At 34.8% G+C, this 22,663-nt stretch overlaps 1 protein-coding gene across 6 annotated transcripts in view; it reads right to left on the bottom strand.

Moving 5' to 3' along the window:
• Positions 1-22,663, bottom strand: part of WT1 (WT1 transcription factor) — a 52,074-nt gene that overhangs the window by 12,600 nt on the left and 16,811 nt on the right. For 5 of the 6 annotated variants that reach the window (XM_087921191.1, XM_087921195.1, XM_026704403.2 and 2 more), the window contains one exon: positions 13,011-13,088. The exons of the other annotated variant lie outside the window; for it this stretch is intronic. In XM_087921191.1, coding sequence (XP_087777317.1) covers positions 13,011-13,088 — 78 coding nt within the window. The remainder of the gene's footprint in view (positions 1-13,010; positions 13,089-22,663) is intronic. 6 annotated transcript variants of the gene reach the window in all.

Genomic DNA, 22,663 nt, shown 5'->3' with positions numbered 1-22,663 from the left:
TCCACTACCGGTTCTCCAGAACTGGTCAGGACCTGCTGAATACCACCTCTATTACAGTGACCATATGTCCTTTATTACAGTATGGTCTGTATGAGATGAGCAGACTGAACTCAAGGGAGGGATCAAACACGTCATCAGTCTTGAGTCCTTTCATGTTCACAAGATATCTACATCCAGCTTACCTTGAGTTCCACTGACTCTTTTCCACCACCCCAATTTGACCATTAATAGTTCAGATTCTTGTAAAACATTTAAGCTTGATGTTCATTTGAACTGCTTGGATTTCCTGATTTTTCCCACTTAACACAGTCCTTTATTTCAGAAAGCTGTCCTTTAGTTTTATTTATTTTTCAAAAACTCACTTTTGTCCTTCATTTTGGTCATTTACTTGCATTGTATAAATCGCACCACTTTGTGCACCATTTTTCACATTCATATGAAAAACATGGACATTGAATTGTCTTTAAAATATTTTAGATATTTTTATTAGAATGTGTGTTTTTGTAAAGTATTTTTGTTTTTGTAATTTTCCTTCATTAAGGAAATTTATAGATATAAACAATTATTTTTTTTAATCTTTATTAACCTCTTTCAGCCTTGCCCCCTTTTGGGTTTGTTCTTTATTTTTTCCAAGAAAATATGACTTTGGTAACCTATATTTTAACAATTGAATACTGAAACTTTTAAAAATATAGTAGAGCCACAAAAAAAGAAATGCTGCATATGTGCAGATTATTTATCAGCTAAATGCCAAATTGGTAATTAAGAATATCTTTGGAATTAGCAAAATGCCTCAGGTTTCACATTAAGTGCAGCGGTTTTTTGTCAGCACCTCATGACTCAGATATAAACAGATAGGACAGAGAAAGTGATGACATTTACAAGAAGAGCAGAACTTGTAGCCACAGGATAGGATTACAAATCAGTGTTCTAACTATTTTATTCATACATCAGCTTAGAAGATGCATTGTGGCTTAACCTTTAGCCAAATCAACAAACAAAGGGAACTATTCCCTGTAGAAATCAAAGATCTCTTTTACTTCCAGTAAGGCAACAAACCAAACTATTTTATTTTACTTTTGAAATTTTAAATCCAGAAATCTTTTTAACCTTATTAATATGTGTTCTGCAATGCTCCCAAAATTTCAAATAATCGTGAACATTATAACAATTTATGATGACCTAAGTCTAGGACCATTATAAGGTAGTAAAATAAAACAAAACATTGGAGGGCATTGAGATGGACAACAGTTAAACAGCATTGAAACTATGGGACACTTTGCATTAGTGCTTCATTTTCATTCCTGCTGCTGCCTAGTATTTTGCTACAATTTGGATTAGAAGGGACTTGAACTCTGAAAAAAGGGTGCTCAAATGAAAGGTTTCCTTGTTGAGGAAACAAGGATAAAATGTAAATGTTGTGGATGTCCCTGTGGATGCCATGGTAAAATAACACATATACTACTGTTTCAATATCCCTAGAAATTGAATAGGCTATTGAAATCCTATGGAATACTGAAATGTTGAAGTCCCATTGGCAAACATGTTTTTCATATCAGATCCCAGAATAGTTTTCTCAAAATAGTACTCAAGGCAAAACATTATGCCTTAACATCCCTATGTCAAGCTATTTACCTTCCATCTAAGAGTCTATGGAGATTCTTGATCATCCAGGTCATGGTTGCCCCAAAGATGTTTTCAAAAGGTAAATGAACTATCTTGGGTTGGGGTTCTTTTGTCCTCTTGAGAACGTTTAAAAAAAAACATTTTTCAAGCTTTGTGGATGAAAAGGGAACTGAAGAAGCTGAGAGAACTGAAGAAGATTTTTTGGATGAGAAGCGAAATGTTCTCAAGAAAAAAATCAAGAAAGCTCAGTTGCCTTTTGAAAAGCCCTTTTGGGACTTCCATCTGAGGCTAAACACCATTCTGCAGAAGTGTACCTTTGGCATGGTCATACCCTCAGGGATCACCTTGCTAACCTACATATCTCTTTCATTTTTCTTCTATCACACTGAACTGCAAATAGTTGAGATGCACTTTTTCCTTCAACTAAAACTCAAAGTCTCTTTTCAATTACATATGATTTGCCTGATATAATCACAGATAAGCCAAGAATTTTAAGTGCCAAATGTTGGGTATATGAATACTCCAACTGGTTTGGGTTGAATAAATATGTAAACCTAGGATTAAGTGCTATGTAGCTTTAAGCACAAGAAACTGCAATGTCATTGTGGGTGCGGTTGCAGGCAGCCATATAGGTAGAGGGGAAACGTAATAGCCCCGGCTTCTGGATGCAACTGTATGAGCCCGGCTTCTGGATGCACCTGGTTCTGTTCCTGGTCTGCTGCCTGCTGTGTTGGAACGTCTATCTGCTTACTCTGGATGGCTACTGTGCCAGATACCACTTCAACTGAACACAAGGACTGTTTGCCTAGTGAGCTGAGGATTCAGCGTTGTCTTTGACAAAGGTATCAGGAGGAGAAGATTTACAAGCAGATAAGGACATTGTATTTACTGTTAATGGACTTGATAACTGGATGGATATACTGGATAATGATATATGGACTGAATGACACTTCTTAATCTCTGTGTGAATTAAATAACTATTTTAAAACCACAAACAGTGTTTTTGTCTCCAGTGTGTGTATACTCTTGGGCCCACTCCCTCTCTCATTTGCCTGCCTGGCTTGACTGCTGCTGCATACTCTGCTTGGGGGTTTATCCCCAAACACTAACACCAAACATATATTTTAAATATCAGGTTTGGCTTATTTGCAGATGGGCTTATACCAGAGGTGGTATTCAGCAGGTTCTGACCAGTTCTGGAGAACCAGTAGCGGAAATTTTGAGTAGTTCGGAGAACCGGCAAATACCACCTCTGACTGGAGATTTTACAGTATCCTTCCCCTGCCACTCCCACCAAGCCACACCCACAGAACCAGTAATAAAAAAATTGGAATCCCACCACTGGGCTTATATATGTGTATGTACAGCATAAGAATTATTTACTCCCAAATGAGATCAGCACTTCGGGTTCAAATGGGGTTTGGTTCATTTGAGTTGCAGCCTCATAGGATGGCATATTGTTGAAATTACGGAAGTAGGTGAAGAGTTAAACTTTTATTCAATCAAGTTTGTTAAGTTGGTTCAGCATATGGCTTTTGGTCATGCAGAGCTCCTCTTTAACTAGGAACTATGTGAATTTTCCATAATCTTAACTGAGAAACCTTAGATTTTGTTAAAGCATTAAGCTCCAAATTCTATTGTTTACAGTCACAAATGACAAAGTAGAACCATTTTATTTTTACATTGTTATCTACAGCTTGTTAAAAATCTACTATAGGGAATAGAACGGACATCTTAATCCATTATCTTTATCTTTAATATTAGCCAGACAGCTGTCTAAATCTCACATAGATGAGGGGCAGGGCAGTGACATGGGGACCTTATAATCCTTCATAAGGTAGGAAGAATCCACCACTGATGTCTATTCCAGATAAACAGAATTGGATAAGATTTATGGAGTTGAATTTGTCTTAGACATATCAGTTGATTTAATAATTTCCACAGCCAAACTCTCCATTGAAAAGTAAGAAGTGAACAATGACTCTATGTGTAAATAACAATTAACAATTTGCACTAAGTCAGTCTAAGTGTTCCATCTTAAATAAAGTTTTTAGAGACATCACGAATGTATTTAGCTTGTACAATGAAGTATATGTGAGTCATGGTTAAAGACTCATAAAAAAGAAACTGATTAAGTGCCAGAAAAAAATATTTTTATAATGCTAATATAACATGCTCCCAGTTTTGATATTTAGCGCCAAGTGAAAAGGAGAAGGAAGGAAAGCAAGAAAGCAAGAAGGGAGGGAGAGAGAGGAGGGGGGGGAGAGAGAGAGAGAGAGAGAGAGAGAGAGAGAGAGAGAGAAAGAAAGAAAGAAAGAAAGAAAGAAAGAAAGAAAGAAAGAAAGAAAGAAAGAAAGAAAGAAAGAAAGAAAGAAAGAAATTATATAAGATGTATACTTCACGTCCTAGCAATCAATGAATATACAACAAGGAAACCTAAAACAATATCTGAAAAATGTCAAATAAAGGCTATTTAGCTATCTGAAAATCCCTTAAAAACCTTTCAAATCAAGGCAGAAGGTATTAAAATTATTAATTAATCATAATGTTATATAGTGTGTATATGACTGGTAAAACAGAATATTTTGTGTGATGAAAAACAGAGCAGCTCTGAAGATTCGCTTTAGTGTGGTTTTAAAAAAAATGTTGAAAGATTAATTTCTGAAAAGTATGAAACTTTCAATTACTTCATTACACCACTATTATTTTGTTACACTGGCAAATTTCATATGATTCATAGCCTACATTCCCAAGTTAATAAAGCTACACTAAGCATTTCTGAAGAATACAGTGACAAGTTAGCAAACATCAGCATGAAATATGAATACAGAACAATTCATCATAATCAGACTTGAATGTTTTAAAAATAGTTGGGGGTTGGAAGAGTTTACATAGAACAGACCCTGCACTAAGCTATAGCATTTTAAAGAAGAAATTGGCATGCTTGCATATAGAAATAGCCAAAAAATGTGAGGCACAGGAAAAATGCCATTTGCATTTAGAAACAAATGGAAAGGAGTTTAATGTTACCAGCTTACTTAAGATATTTCTTATTGGAATACCAAAAATATCCATCATATATATATAGGTCTAGGTGTGTTCGGGTCTTTTCCCATGTAAGATTAAGAGTATCTTGGTGACGTTTCGGTGAGATCCCACCGCAAAGGCACAAAGCCGAAAGCACCAGCCTGAAGATGGCGAGTGGGACCTTGTCGAAACGTTGCCAAGATGCTCTCAATCTTACATGGGGAAAAATCCAAACATGCCAAGACCTGCATACCTGCACCCGTGAAAATCTACGAAAACACACATACACACACACACACACACACACACACACACATATATATGTATGTATACAGATAGAGAGATAGATGATAGATAGATAGATAGATAGATAGATAGACAGACCGACCGACAGAGACAGAGACAGAGACAGAGACAGAGACAGAGACAGAGACAGAGACAGACAGACAGACAGACAGACAGACAGACAGACAGACAGACAGACAGACAGACATACATACATACATACATACATACATATATATATATATATATATATATATATATATATATATATGCAGCTATATATGTGTATGGTATTCAGCTTTGTTCGGGTATTTTCCCACGTCATTATAGTTGTGCTTTTAAAGTTGTAGCAACATTTCGGCAGAATCTCATCTGCCATCATCAGGCTTCTGTATTGTGTTTGTCTGTGAGTCAGACTTTCACAGCCGTTTCTGTTTTAAATTTGGTGCTAGACTACTGCTGTGCCAGAACGGTTTTTCCTTCAACCTGATTGGTTGGGAGCCTTGGTCTATGTTTATTGGTCTTGGAGTTTGCTGTGTTCTGCTTGATTGGTGTTTCTAATATCTTCTGTCTGTTTTGTAGCTTTTGGGGGGTCTTGATTGGCTGGCAACATTGTGTTTCCTGTATTGGAGGCTTTAGTGCAACTTGGCTCTGAGTAAATGGACAGCTATCATTTATTAGGAAGCTAGGTTTCATCTGGGTGCCTGGTTGGGGTGTGTTTGAGCTGGAGGTATCAGGGGGGATCTGTTTGTGCCCAGATGTTTGCCTGGCTTGTGGTGTGTAGATTTTTTTGTTTGTGAGTGCAGGCTTTCAAATGATTGACAGCCTGGTGGAGTCATCTCTTCTATTCATGATTTCAGGTCTTTTTTCAATCTCTATGGCTTCTCTGATAATTCTGTAGCTGGGGTTTTCTATAGTGGCTAGGGTTTTGGTGCCATTGAAGTCAATGCTATGACCTGTGGCTTTCATGTGTTGGACTAGTGAGGAAGTATGTTCCAGCTTTTTTACTGCATTTTTGTGTTCATCCAGGTGGGTAGAAAAATAATTTTCCGTTGCCTTCTTCTTAGGGTTGAGAAAAGGTGTCTGGCCCAAGGTCACCCAGCTAGTTTCATACATAAGGTAGGACCAGAAATCAATGTATTCTGGTTTCTAACCTAATACCTTAACCACTACACCAGACTTTAACGAATAGCTTGCTTAAAACTTTACTGTTATTAAAAGTAATTAATCATATTTTAAATAAAGAAAGAAAGAAAGGCAATTATAAAGAATAGAAATTCCTTTATAAAAATATATAAATGTATTTGCAGCTGGATCTTTATTATGCCTAGTTTCTTTTCATGGGCAGCACAGAAGAGAAGTTGATTAATATGGTGGTTTATGAGAAATATAATGAATAACAATCAATGGGTGGGAAATTTCTCTGAGAATAGCAGATTGCTTTCAGTTGTTTGACTACTGCTGAGAAAGTTGCTTAGCTACCATTAGATTTTAAGACACTGGCCAAAAATCTTTTGTTTTGGAAGAGTTTTTGTTTTGTTTTTAATATACATGGTTATTAAAATACTTTCGATAAATTATAAATAATAAGGATTTGTACATATATTTCTGTCAAAAACAGGTTTAATGCAATTGATTTAAATTAGAGCTGCAAACATTACTTAATATCCAGAATAACTGGCATTTTACAGAACTGGTGTCTGCTTAGTGTTTCCTCAGTTCTCCATCATACATCACAAGTATTTATTTCTTCATTGTAAATTGGATTGTTCCAATGGCAATCTACCATCCCAACAATTGACAGGAATTGTACTGCTATTCATTTTTAAAACAAATGTCTGAGAAAAGATGCCTTTGGGTCTATAAGAGGGTCATGAGGCATATATATTAGATATACAGTGTGCAAAAATTATGGCAGCAAAAAGGTAGTGAAAACTGTATTTTCTTCTTTCAGCTATCCATATTTTGTAGGCCATTTGCAGACACAGATGTCCACCAAGTAGGGAAAGACTTTTAAAACACAATTTATGTATAAGAAGATCTTTATTGAACCATATATGAAAAAAGTGAGCAAGTATATAAAAGATGTCAATTCTGGAGGGGGGAAAATAAACTGCATATTTCAGTCTAAAGAAAGATGCCAATGTTCAAAAACTACTTCAAAAAGAAAAATACCTGAAACATTGAACACTTAGGAATCCTTGATAAGCTGTTGATCAATGTCTTTTAAAAGATGTACATCTTTGCAAACTAGCTTATGACAATGACAAATGAAATTGAAGGCATTGTATAACTCTTTTCACCAGAGAGCTATTTTGGCATATTTTACAGGCGATGAGATTATATCTAACACCGATTTTTCACAAATGCTATAATCTTGGCATATGCCAAAATATTTAAATTTGCTTCTCCAAAGATAGTTAATCTTGATTTAATCTTCTGCCTTTTTCCAATCCAGATAGCCCAGGTGTCATCCACACTAATTGTCAGTATTTACAGATGCTAGAATACCATTTATTTTCTCCATTGCATTTAAATTCTTTTATTTAATACAAGAGACACAGATCTTTGAAAAACGATTATCTTCTTTTAATGTAAAAATGTTGAATTCCCTGCAGAACTAATACAGGGATTATATGTAACTGTCAACTTTCTTCCTATTTAGTTGTTCTAAAGGGATAATAAATCAAATCTTCATAGTGCATGTGCTCTGTAAAAGATAGCAAGAATGTATGAACAGCAGCATTATATTGCTCATGGGTGGGCGCAGAGGAAGGAGGGAGCGAGGTGCAATGCAGTGTTATTATCAAAGCCATGATTGAAAGTGGCACTGCAAAATGGTTCCATTTACCAGATTTTGACCCCCTGAAAATGCCAGTGGCACTGTCACAACTCAAAAAACCCTGAATGAAGGGATCAGGAGACTTGCCAACATCTAGCACAAAGACGATTTGACTTGGATAATTCCCAGCAAACTGCTCATTGTGAAACAGCCAACCACATGGTCTTCCCTTTTTTCTCCATCAAGATTTAAATATATAAACAATAAAAACTAGGTGTGTATAATGCCCAAAACCATAGTTGGCTTAACAATGATTTCCCAAATAAGCTGCAATTGGATGACTTCATAAAACTCTTTAAGTTAATTTGGGAACAAGTCACACTCATTATTTATTACAATTATGTTCATCACAACAGTCGTTCATATCTTTATCACTGTATGGTTACAGTATTATAATATGCTCTACATGAAACTGTCTCTGAATACCAATCTAAGTAGTTTATTGTTGACTGGCATTTGTTACCATTAGCATGTTACACTGTACTTCAGGCCCTACGCTGAGTTTCTATTGGCTCTAGGTATAACTGAGAGTGCATGTTTTTATTTAAAAATCCCTATATGAGTTGGCAAAATATCAATCTTTTTCAGCTGGAATTGAACTGTCTGATTCAGCGGTGAGAACCCTCGCTACTGCAACATAAAATCTGAAGCTTGCAGACACTTCTTTTCAATATGTCCTATCTATTAAATTACATCAGCCTGCCAAACCCTCCCCCCCAACTGTTGGCTTTCCAAAAGCTGTTAAATCAAATTGTTTCACAATACCTATAGCAATTCCTCTAGGAATTATAAAGTCTAAAGAAAAGAAGAATTAGATATGATAGCAGTAAGATGATCAAAGCCCTGGAGACTAAAACATATGACGAAGGGCTGCAGGATTTGGGTTTGGCTAGTCTAAAGAAAAGAAGAATTAGGGGTGACATGATAGCAGTATCCTGGGGTATTTGAGGGGCTGCCACAAAGAAGAGAGGGCCAAATCATTATCCAAATACCAGAGGGCAGGACAAGAAACAATAGTTGGAAACTAATCAAAGAGAAAAGCAATCTGAAATTAAGCAGAAACTTCCTAACAGTGAGAACAATTAATCAGTGGAACAGCTTGCCTTCAGAAATCCTGGGTGCTCTATCACAGGACGTTTTTAAGAAGAGACTGGACAACCATTTGTCTGAAATAGTATAGTTTCTCCTGCGTGAGCAGGGGGCTGGACTAGAAGACCTCCAATGTCCCTCCAGCTCTATTCTATTCTATTCCATTTGTGGTGGTGATTATGATCTATGTTTCTTACTGTTATTTATGTTAGTGTTTTATTTATCATCTATTTTATGTATTGTATTATTATAATTTACATCTGTTTTGAGCTGCTACCAAGTCGAGTTGATTACAGGGAGTACAAATTTGTAATGAGGAAATAATAAATACTCCTTCTTTCAGAAGAATACTCCCAAAATACTTACGAAGAGTATACATTCATATCATGGCTTAGCTCAAACATCTGAAAGTTGAGAATGGGTAATTTTTTTCATTGCTTGCTTGATTGCTTGGGGACAATTTGACCATGGAAGTAAGTTTTCTTTTACCCACGTTTCCTATTTCTTTTTTTTTATTTTTAAAAGATGTCTAACAATTATTGTATATTTGTTTATTCTAAATTTCTCTATCATTGGAAAAAATATCAACAAATCCACTAAGCACTGTCAGAAGAAGCAAAATAAAACCATGCCATTTAAAACAGAGGTAGTGGAAAGAGACAAAAAGCAGTGGAAACACTTACAAAGAAAGAGTTACATGCTATTAATTTCAGTTGGAGGAAGCCAAATCTTGGGACTGGAATCTTGGTCCATATGAATTTCCATGTTTTCATAAATTACAATGTTGAACTTTCTGCTCTTTAACTAATATTTTCAACATTTACCAATATTTACCAACATTTACCAATTAATGTTGAACTAATTTAGAATGCTAAATTACAAAATAGAAATGGAATGGAATGGGAGGGGAGGGGAAGGGAGGGGAGAAGAGAAATCTTTACTAATTAAATCATTTGACCATATCGACTATATAAAACTGATACAAAAATACAAATGAGAAAACAATAATAAATTGTCACCCTTCAGATAACCCCAATCTAATCTAAATATTTTCTCCTGTTCTAAATGACCTTTGAAATAAAGAACTGCAATCTTACCATACTAGTGGTGATATGCAGGTTCATTTATTGCAGAAAGTAAGACTTTTTCTCCTGGGTGCTCCAGTATTTTTTAGCTTTTAAATAAAAATCTAAGTAAGCAGATCTTTCTATAGAGTACAGTTTGCATTCAAGAAGGATATATATCCAATTTCTTCAGTGACTGGTGCTCCTGAAATGCCCAATCTTTCTTCAAATGGAACTCTATGAAACCTCCCATATCATACCATGGAGTCCAGTTGTTCGAAACGAGTTTAGGAAAAGCTCTTCTGTAATGTTGAAGCATGTAAGTTGCTAAACACTTTTACAACTAGGAGGATTTATCTTACTTGAAGATAAATACTAAAAATGTGGACAAAACATTGCCATAAAAATATTTATAATATAACTCAGAGTATTTTTTTAAAAGTTATCATTTCTACAGTATATTTGCCAGCATGCATTTATTATGATTAAGCTTCCTTTTGGAATTGCACATTTCTTTTATAAAAATCTGCTCCATATAATTTTGAAATATTTTGGAGTTTTGTATTTTAACTTTTTAAAATAAAAATAAAATATTTCAAAACAAAAAATCTCCTCCATATTAATACACTGGCTAGAATAAAATTGTATTATTTTTCTGCTGACAATTATCTTTGCAATGGCCTTCATTTTCCCATCTGGTCCAAACTTCATAAAAGAAGAAAGACTACTATCCAGAACAGCTCCCACATACAGTCCTCAAATATTTCACCTATCATGCAGCTTCCTTAAAAAGAACTTCCTGCTTCCAAGGTAACAGGAAACATTTCTGGACAAATAATGATTTCTCTGAAGTCCACTCCCTATAGAAGGGACATGGGAGAGATGAAAGCTCTTTAGGGAGGAAGCTGAGCAAAATGGGAGGGAATGAGAAAGTATATGCCAAAGATATAAGAGTAGTGAGAATTCAACTTATTGAAAGGATGTGAATGCTATATAAAGAAAAAAGAGCTTAGAGGAAGATTAACACAAAAATTGGGAAGGATGTTGAGGGTATCAGCTGCAGCATCATGACTGTTCCAAAAAGAAACTTTGGGTATGTTCTGCTGTACTGTAAACCAACTGAGCTACTTAACACCTTTCCAGATTATATAAACTTCTGGGCATCCTTCACCCCACATGACACTGGGGATGCTGCAAGAGTCCTAAGTGTGAAAAATGGTCATAAATCACTTTTCTCAGTGCCATTGTAACTTTGAATGGTCACTCCACACAAGCAAAGTACCAGCAAAGGAGGAAAAAAAACTCCAGAGACGTTCCTGAGAGAGGAAGTCTAGTCCTGCCAAGAACGTAATAAGGGTTAACGGAGAGGCAGTTTCTGCAAGCAACACCAGAATGTTTCCTTCCTGCCTTCCTTACAGGATTAGGCCAGTAATTTCTTCTAACAACCAGTTCTCCAAATTGCTTAGAATGTTAACAACTGGTTCTAGCGAATAGGTGCGAACTGGTAGAATCCCACCCCTGCTTCCATCCTTCCAAGGTAGGTAAAATGAGGACCCAAATTGTTGGGGGCAATATGCTGACTCTGTAAAAACCACTTAGAGAGGGCTGTAAATACTATAAAGCAGTATATAAGTCTACGTTCTATTGCTATTGCTATAACAGACTGGGGCAGCATATAAATTAAATAAATATAAGCCAATTTTCCAAATATGCTGATAACAGAACAGCTGCACTCAAGGAAAATATGTGAGTATCATCCCACAAATATATTGCAGAAAAGTCATTATTTAGCATGATATAAAATAGACATCACTCTTTCATTTAAGTATTCTCTTTGTTATTATTATGTGCTTCTCTTATGTGACTCATCCTACTATGAGGAAGTGGGAGAAATTCATTAATTCATTCATTTGATTTATACTGTCACTAGAGCAACAACATATAAAAACTGGCTACAAAATGAACAAAAATAATGCAGAAATATTTAGTGCAGATAGATAAAACCCAGTCAACAATAAATTAACAACTCCTCATGGAGTCCAACTAACCTCTTGATTCCCATGCCTAGAAAAACATCCAGTTTTTGAAGTTACCAAGTTAAATCATGCTAGAAAAGATCTTTTATATACAAAGTGGCATAAGAGATCAGTGAAAAAGATGCGAATAGGTAGTCAATTTTTCATATTGAAATATAATGTAATATTAAAATCCCACCAAAAATTGTGAAAAATGGTAGTGACAGCAAATGTTTCAATGTTAATTTTTAATATGGTGTATATTGATAAATATAACCCATACAAACAAAAGATTCTTAGAGATCCTCCATAACTTTTAAAGGTGAGAAGGAGGGGAAGAAGTTTAGGAAACAATGTTTTAGGGGAACTAACAGAGAAAGCTATTTCATACAGTGTTTAATGACTGTTTATATTCTGAGCTGTTTGTTTTATGTATGGATTTGATGCAATGTTCAAATGTCAAGATACATATTTTGAAAGATGGGTTTATGTAAAATCACATATTGTAAATAATAATTTTTCCATCATCATGACTTTCCATGAACACATATAGCTGGAAAAGTAAAAAAAAACTAAAATGCTACAAAAAAATGAAAATGGTCAGGTTATTAATCTATATCGCCCCCAGGAAACCTTGGGAATATAAAAAATATGAAATTTATTTCGGAATAATATTTACATAAAATTGCATTGTAAGTAAACAGCCACTTAAAATCAATTGCATCAACTTGCTTTTCTCTAATAAAACAATTATATATGATAAGTAACATATTTTAAAAAGTCAAATGGAATATAGTGCACTAGTTACATTTTCAAAAATGTATGCTTCAAGGAAGATATTGGTGACTGATAGAAAATATGTTTATGTCCTTTCATTGCCTTAAGAAAATTGAATATATTAATATTGAGCATAAAAATATTTTATATAATTGAAAATGCCTACTATAATCAGTGACAAATCTCTTTGAGGATTTTATTATTTCCTTGTCTCATCTGTATAAAAAGGAATTCATAATTCTTCATAATTTTATGGTGTAAGATTTTAAAAAATAGCAATCTTACCCCTTAAGTGTGGATCCCAAGTTCATTTGGTTCCATGTCATGCATTCAAGCTGAGAAGTCATTTGGTATATATTGTCACTGTTATAAAAATATTTCCAGTTAGTACTAAAATTATATAATCTATTTCAATAATTAGTTCAACATTATTTCCTTTTTCAAAGAAAAAACAAAAAGCAATCTAAAGTAATTATACTTTATAAATTCGTAGACAAATTTATAAAAATAATTTATAGTTCATAAATTTTAGGAAACTGGAGTTTTAAAAAGGCCCACAACATGATTGATATTCAGATGATAGAAAGACCCAAAGATACTACTCTAGTTTAAAAAATCTGTAACTTGTAGAAACCCTGTTTAAATCCAGCATTTTGTTTGTATATAGATTAGACTATATTTGTACAACTCTTTGTAAGTTCTATTACTTGAAAGATTGTGAATTTATATTGTTTCATTATCAGCTGGGCAGCCCAGCTGGTTGTAGAATAGCATCTTCTTATCTTCATTACTATCTCCTCTTATTAGTATTGTTCTGAGGATGATTATTCTGTTGCTTTGCATATACACTGAGAGCTTCTACACCAGAGACAAATTCCTTATATATCTAATCACACTTGGAAGATAACATATTCTAATATTTTCTACTTTTATTAAATTGAATACAGTTGTAAAATTATTTCTGTAATCTTACCCCCAAGAAGTAAGAACTATAACTAGTTTCATTGTTCCTAAATCTGTAACATCATTCCTTTTTTGGAAAAACATACTGTCAAAACTTTATCAAAAACAGTGTTACATAAGTAATTAGTTGGTTTAGCTAATTTGACACAATATCATAATAATAGCATGTAATATCATCAGAAAATTATTAGCACTAGTCAAAGAGGAACAAGAAAAAATTAGATTTAAAAAAAATACTTTTTCCATATAACATCAATTGAGACACTTCTCTTTTTTTGCCTTTTTAATTGTTTCTCAACAGGCTAAACTCTTCTACATCTCTAACCGAACATGTCCCTCAACCACAAATACATTTTAGGCAGATTGATAAAGTGATGCACAAATTACCCAGATAGCTATTCATAGCACATAATTACAAACTTTGGAGTAGACAAATTATCATTTGAAAAATCTCTCTTTCCATGACGATTTCCAGAATAAAATGTTTTGCTGGCTAAAAAGTGAATTAAACATATTTACAAGCTTCTAAATAAATACACTGTCTAGATAAAAAAGAATACCATTTCTGTATGTGTGCTTTTATGTATATGTATATGCTCTACAGTTTGCATTATACTCTTAATGATGAGACAAAATATTTCTGTAAAAACCTTAATGTGTTTAATATATCCTAAAAACAGGCTTACACGAATCATCCATTTATTGTAAATTCATCTAGCTTGTTTTCTGAATTATTACAGCTAAGCATACCAAAATATATTTTAAATTATTTTCTCTACAAAAATCAGGAGTTTAAATTTTGCCAAAATACTTTTTACACACACACACACACACACACACAGGTACCTGAAGAAAGTAAAGTTAGATGACTTAAATTGCAAGGTATGCACAATATCATTTATCATTACCTCTGCATACTATTATTCATTAGACTGTCCGAATTACTATTATGTGACTACAATGACCTGCATATCAGTTCAGAAATTGTTAAGACACTCCTGCAGTTTTCTTTTTGCAACAGAAGCTCGTGCTGGTCTGTGCCACCACATTTTGCAATTCCATGCATTCTTCTTGTAATGCTGATGTAATTAATTCCTCAAGGGCCTTGATTTTTATTAGAAGAGCCAGACCTTGCATTTACAGCAGGAGATTTTCCTTTAACTTTACTTCATTTGACAGTTCATTTATAAGAGCCTCCTCCACAAAAACCTCTTTTTTTTCTTAATTTACTTTTTCATCAAGTCATATACTTACTCATCTTGTCATCAACAAAAAGACACAAAAATTGCCAGGCCTGGGAAGAGAGCTAGAACTTGAACATTAATAGGGATAACTTTTTACTCATAATGATAGAGAAACCAAATTTGATGTAATCTTCTCAAAGCACACTGTAATATGTTTGTATAGATTGGGCATCGAGAAGTGGAACAAATAAGTTAGAAAACAAAATAATCTTCAATTCAGTAATAAATTGCATAACAGAGAGGTCTTAGCTTAAGAGCAGTCAATCAACTATTCGAAGTTACAACAGACCCAAAAAGGGAATGACAACCTGGTTTGAAAGTTCTAAAGTCTCTCTCTCTCTCTCTCTCTCTCTCTCTCTCTCTCTCTCACACACACACACACACACACACACACACACACACACACACACTCTGACATGATCGGCAACCAACCTGCACCTACAGCCATTTTCAGGACCTCCACAGTCATGTGACCATGATTTAGAACTGTTTTGCCAGAAACTGGCATTTACTTCCAGCTTTTGGCAAAAAAAAAAAATCCTCATGGTGAACAATGAATTAATTTAATGACCACCACAAAAATCAGATCTGGTCATTGCTAACCCACCTTATGACATTATGACTTACAACTTAACGATGGTAATTGCCAGGCTCAATTACTATCGTAACTCAAAGGCTACCTGTATAAAAAGAAATCATAGATCTCTCTAGGATCAAAGACAATATCCATCCACTGTTCATTTTTCAGATCACCCAGCTAAACACTCCTTAGGTCGCAAAAGTAACAGATGAAGACAATAGCTAGGTTCAGACATTGAGCTAAGTCAGCTTTTACATATAATTCTAGTATTATATGAAAGGAATACAGTAAAAGTTCTCCATGACCACTTATTCAGTTTTAGCTTTTCCTCATAAGGGAATTGCTATCTCTCTCATCATTGTAGATGCTGTTTCCTTTTGGCCAGAGGTGCCAAATTCAATTTTATTCAAGCCACATCAGAGTTGTGTTTGACCTCGGGGGCCAAAATGGGTGTGATCAGGGTGGGAATGGCCAGCTCTTCATCACTCGGCACCTGTGGTGGCCCGAGCACTCTGCCACAGAAAACAGCCCCCCCCCCAAGCTCCATTTTTGTCTGTGACGGCCTCCTGCAACCCTCTGCCAACAGAAATGGAATTTGGGGGGAGGGGTATTAGGAATAACAAGGTTACCTAACGTAGTTTGGGTAAAATAATATATATAAACTATGATTGTAAGTTTAAGTGTGTGTCACTTTAAACTGCAAAGCATGTAATTTTGGGTGCGGTTGTAAACCGTCATAAGAGGGAGCAAGAGAACCTGACGATTGCTGGTTTGATGGATTGATGGTGTGCTAACTGTGTGTTCCCTGCTGCTGAAGGAAGAAAGGAGGTTTGACTTCTTCATATCTCTACTGCGAGGAGATATATTACTGGACTGATATTTGTAAGTTTACTGACCTCTTTATCGACACTGGACTTTGCAACTGAATAATCCCCAGACGGACTGAACTAGTGAATGATATATGGACTGTTTGACTATGCTAAAACTCTTATTGGAATAAACTATTTAACTAGCACAGTGTATCTGTTTTACTGAGTGTAAGCTACAAAAACGTTTATCTCACATATTTTGCCTGCCTGCCTGACTGCCGTGCAGATTCTGCTAGGGTGTATCCCTAACAAGGGGTCACGTTTTCAGCTGCGACAGCCTCCTGCAGCACATGGCCACTCCATTTTTTCTAGCAGAGGCACCGCAGGCAAGTCCTTCACTGTTTCCAGGGCAGCCTCATGGGCCAGATCTAAGCACCCACGGGGCGGATCTGGTCCCCGGGCCTTGAGTTTGATACCCCTGCTATAGACCTTCCTACTCTCTAATACTATATGTTAATGGCAATACCTATAAACTTTCCCAGCATTCAAAAGCCTAGAAGTGCAGTTCATCATACAATCAATATAAATTATCTGTCAGTATGAGGGGACCTTGGTGCTTCTCTGAGCTTGCCATTTTCTTGCAGAAGTTTCATTATCCAAACTAGGTAACATCATCAGTGTTAGTCACCATTAGCACTAATGAGGTTGTCTAGCTTGGGTAATGAAATGTCTGCAAGAAAAAAACAAGCTCAGAGAGCACCAAGGACCCCATATATCAACCCTGGGCTACAAATATTCTCCTTTATTATCTGTCAGTATGAATTTCAGCACAGAGAAACTATTTGGTGAGATATATATAATCTAAGCAATCAGAAAAACAAAATGTTATATGCTAATTTTAACTTTTCTTTTATCCTGCCGACTTCGCATTGTTCACAAATATTTTGGGTATTGTCCGAAATATTTCTTAAGTGTATCCTGTTGGAAGTTCTGGAAACATGCCTCTTGTCATTCTTATGAAAGTCCACTGTGTATTATGTTAGGGGTTTTCATTGTTTACATTTTAATCAGTAACCTTTACCAAAAGTCAAATATTATGAAAGATGCCAAAATCAGATCAGTACTTACTTAAAAGAAAAACAGTTGTTGGAATGTTCAGGATACATCAAGCAGGCCAAAATAGAGGGATGGGAGAAATGAAGGTGATTCTTCGGTCACATTTATGAAGTGCTGCTGAGTGGTTTCTCCTCAAAGATAGGTGCTTTAGGTGCTGCATATGGAAGGCTGCTTTGTCTTCATATAACTTTATGTTTGATGTGCCATTGTGTATATCTGGCCAAAATCTTGACACAATTGTTTGTATGTGAAATATGGCAAATATATGAACGTGCCTCCATGTCATGTTTTACTGCAGTTATTTATAGTAATACTTTGCCAAATATTCATATGTGACATAATTATATGCATACTGACTTTGCATGCAACTGGCAAATTTATTTCATACTTTTTTTAGGTTTTATACAAAATACAGCTATGTTTCATTGTGTAAACGAATTGTGGGGGATTTTGTTTTAGTTATGTAATTTATAGGACACCCCAAATCTACATGCATGAATGTGTGAATCAGTCTGCATTTTAGATTTAAAGAGGTTTCCTTTAGTGTGGTCATGAAACATGCTAATGTGCAGGCTTGTATGTGAAACAGTGGCTCTATGTATATGCTGTTGCGTACAATTGCTTTTGTTTGTGCCATTTTGCACCTGAATTTATAACATCCATTTTTTGGATACACGAATACTTCCAGAATTTGCTTTTAACTCTGTACACCCTACTGTACTTCCATATTTTCATTCATATCTTCTATTTTGCCTTTCTTTGAACTTCAATGTATTTCATTTTCAGATTTTTAGCTCCAGGATGTACAAAATCCTGCGAACCAGTAAGACCCTCTCATCAAAACATCAAGGGTAATGTGAAAACCATTTTCTTTTCTCAAGCTTCAACATGCATATGAATGTTCTATGCTTTTTCTAGCACAACGAAAGCATCTATATCAACCCAATGAGCATAGACTAGGATGGTGGTGTTGGAGAGACTTTAGGGGAGGTATTGTATTTCCAATTAAGTTTACATTTTTGAGAAGGCAGAGAGCTTCATGGAAAGGTTGGAAGAGCTGTTGGGGAATAATCTCATCAAACTACCTTAAGATAAAAGGATGTTTGCCAATATCTGGCGAATATCTGTAGTTCTGTATAGGATGAGGGTGGAGCTTTATTCTGCGAGCTTGTGGGTTGGTTTCCCGAAGTTTCATTATCAGGCTAGGTAACATCTTCAACCAAATTTAGGGGAATTCCGCTGAAGATGTTACCTAATCTGGCAACAAAATGTTCGGAAACCAATCCAAGCTTGGAAAACGAACCTCTACCCTCATAAATGGATGTTTTGTGAATGGCGTATCATAGCAATCATTTAATGAGATAAGCCAAAATATATTTTCAAAATTCCACACATGCCCACCAGCTCCCAAAGCTTAGAGGCCACTGGGTTCAGAGGCATAATACATTTTTGGAGATAATGTATAGCTATCATGACTGATAGTACTATCAAAAAGTTCTGCATTTTGATAATCTCCAAGCATGGCAAGTTCATCAAGACAAAAATTATATAAACTCAGTGTCTCTATATCTATATTCTCCTTTTAGGGAGATATTCCATATATGAAGTGCAAATAACACATAGGATAACTGTTGATACATTGCCTCAGTTAGGACTGTGGTAGTATTTTTTGCTCAGGAACAGAAAATATTATTGTTGTTATAAGGGCAGACTTGATTTAAACAATAATACCTTGTTTTAAGAACAGGAATTGCGGTTTTGAAAGATGTAGATAATGCTTGTCCTTTTTCAAAAAAGTAATAGAATTCCAAATATTTGCTTATTCAAAATTTATCCTCAACTAAGATATACTATATTTTCATGATCTAAATTATGATTATTATTTAAATGCTAAAAGTGAAGTAATGGACTGAATAAGGATCATTAAATTCCATCAAGGCAAAATGGGAACCATTGATGGTTCATCTGTTTAGTTAAATAGTACCCTGTTCTGGAGATGGATATAAAGCCACTTTAAATATAAATTGTATAGTTTAAAGATTTTTAACCCATAATTGTGACTAGAAGCCCTGTAACCTTATTTGTGCCTTTTCAGCTCCTGATAGGACATTGACTATGAGTGAGTTAGACAAGATGGCCAGACCACACTCCAAGGACATTACATGGTCAAATCTCATTTTGAACAGTATCTGAATACAGATATTCAGTCCAGCATAAAAATTGATCACAAAATCTTATAAACTACAATCCCTCAATCCATTTAAATGAATATGAAAAATCCTAAAATTCTAAAAATAATAATGTGCAATGAAAATAGAAATCAAGAAAACCTACTAAAGATAAATTGACAGAACCTTATCTGCTCAACTAATCTCCTAATCCCCATGTCTATAAGAACAGCAAAAAAATTTTTTTGCTGTATTTTGCTACACAGAAAAAGAATAAAATTTCCTGGGACTATGAATTTTCGTTACAAGACTAAAGCAGTAGAATTACTTTTGAATAAACAAGCATAGAAATACATATATATATCAACTGCAATTAATGAAAATTAACTGGAATACAAATCTGAAAAATCCAGAGTACTATGCCTTTTAATTTATGAGGAATCAGAAAATAACTGCATGAAGTTATTTATCTTCATCTCAGAGGAATTTAAAACTGTTATGTAACTTATTCACATATAATTTATCTTACAGCTCTTGGTACAGAAAAATACATTCTTAGGACCGATGCCCCTTTTTTACAAATATTTGCTTTAAAGAAAAATTCAAAAGAACTAAATTCAAAAGAAAATGATTTGCAATGGTTTGAAGCGAATATCCCAAATCACTGGAGATTAACTACTTGATTTTTATTTAGAAATAAAATAAGGAAGAGGAAAACATTTGTGCAGTCAGAATTAATGTTAGCTGGAGTGAAATAAAAGGAAATTAATACTGAGGGGAAAAAATATCTTAAAAGGAAGCCAGTAGTAGATCACAAAAAGTTTGTTTTGGCCTGTATTGCAGCCTACGAGTTCTTGACCTTGGTGCAGAAAGAGCTATAATCTGAACTCTAATCCTCCACTCTTAAACTGTAATCCTCCACTCTTAAAGACTTTGCAAGTGTGACTCACAGTAAATTTTTATCTTCAAACATGTTTACTGTATCAAAATGCACAATGCAGAAAAGTTCATAGTGTAACCTGAATAGAGTATACCCAAGGAATAATTTAAGACAGTACTGCTTTGCTTTCCTTTGCCTGGCCATTTTACACCAATGCAATATTCCCAGTAAATGAAGACTATGTTTTTACATTTAAGTCAATGAGCCACTACCTAGGTCATACCTCCATTTGGATGGATCTGGCAGATTATTAGGCAAAGAATTACCATTTTGAAAAAGGCAGAGCTACTTCCTCCAATCCTATCTGATACAGTATGATCCTGACAGTAGAAAAATGGTAGGGTTTCATTCATTCTTCCTTGTTAGGCAAGGAAACAACAGTAGGCATGACTGAGGGTTGTGACTAATCAGTGTTAGAGAGAGAGATTTTAGTTTCTGTGTGTTGGCAGATAGAAGTCATTTTAATAGAATAAAATAAAATACTAATAGAAGTCATTGTATTTTCAGCTGCTCTGCACCTTTGTTTAACTTCTTTGAAGATCTACTATATAGCAGACTAGATTTTTAAAATATTACAACATGGCTGACTTTCTCCCATATCTACCTAGGTTAATAAATTAACTAAGCACTAAACTTAACTAAACTTTTATCGATCTGTCAAGCACATTGTGCAAATTCAATTATGGTTTCACAAGCCATCTTACTAATTTAACTAATTAACAGTGTTGTTCTTTCTTTGACATATATAAGAAATATGTTACCATGGACAATTTTTTTCCTGTAAAAGAGAGGCTACATCTGGTTCAGTTCTAATCAGTTTAATGAGTGATAGTATGTTTGCCTAGAACAGCAATCTTAAGCATATAAATGTTTGCTCTTTGAGCAAGGCAAAAAAGTTTTGAATGATTAATGAACTTAAAACAGAGATCACCACGGCTAAAGAACAAGCAGGAAAAGGTCTGTCTCATTTCATAATAATATTTGGCAATAGCAACAATTTATCCATAATACTTCTACTATAGATTCATTCCACACTCAAAGACAAAAAACAAACAGATGTCTTCAGGGACAAAGATCAGAGAAAAAAGAGAGGAAATTATCCAAATGTTGCTTCAGTGTTATATATCTCATTCCTAGATATTTTTATTTAACATTGGATTCTAATGACTTTAATAAACAAGCTTTTCAAGTTAGGTTAAGGAACATATATGTGGAAAGTTAAGCTATTAAAAAAAACCCTTTAAAGACTTAAATAAAGCCTTCTTGTTCCTTCAAGAAAGGCCGTACTGACTAAAGCCTCTTTTTCAAATTACAAAAAGTAACAATTTTATTGTGTCCAGCAATAATTCTACAACGGTATGTTTGTGTATCTTGTTCTGGGCATCATACTTTAAAGAAAGAATCAAACAGAAATAAACGCAGACATGGACAACAACAAGAATGATTAAACATTATAAACAAAAGTCCTAAGAAGAGAAATTGAGGTAGATATGACAGACAACAGAAAAACAGAGTTGGAAGGACACTTGGAGATCTCCTAGTCCAACCTCCTTCTCAAGCAGGACAACACCCTGTACCATTTCAGACAAATGACTGTTCCATCTCTTCTTAAAAACCTCCACCCTTAGAGCACCTACAACTTCTGGAGGCAGGCCTTTCCACTGATTAATTGTTCAAATCATCAGGAAATTTCTCTTTAGTTCTAAGTTGATACTGTCTGATCTTGTAGTGAAACTGCTCTCCCTCATCCCACAAAATATACACAACAGGGCTGAAAAAGAGGGGAGGGATTAGTCCCTCTCATTCTGTTGATGTAATAAATTCTAAAAGCAAGAATTACCCCCCAGTTCCATCCAATGCATATACTGTTTGACAAAATACAAGATAACAGATTCCTATCTCTCCCCCAAAAAAAGCATACAGTCTAAAAACTGATGTGGAGAAAGCTATAGAGAAATGGAAATGGAAGCAGAAGTAAGCAGGGTAGCAAACTGAGAAGGTTTATTTTGTAGCTGCATTGGCCTATGCTTAGTTAAACCCTTAGGTGCAACAGAATAAAAATATTGTCCAATTTGTATAATATCCAATAATATCATTGTATAAAAAGGGAAACAACTG

Source organism: Pseudonaja textilis, chromosome 1 (genome assembly GCF_049901715.1).
Source record: "Pseudonaja textilis isolate UNSWEBS1 chromosome 1, rPseTex1.2, whole genome shotgun sequence".
In the NCBI taxonomy this organism is placed as follows: Eukaryota; Metazoa; Chordata; class Lepidosauria; order Squamata; family Elapidae; genus Pseudonaja; species Pseudonaja textilis.
The sequence above is the reverse complement of the archived record's forward strand: the minus strand, read 5'-3'. Positions and strand labels throughout refer to the sequence as shown.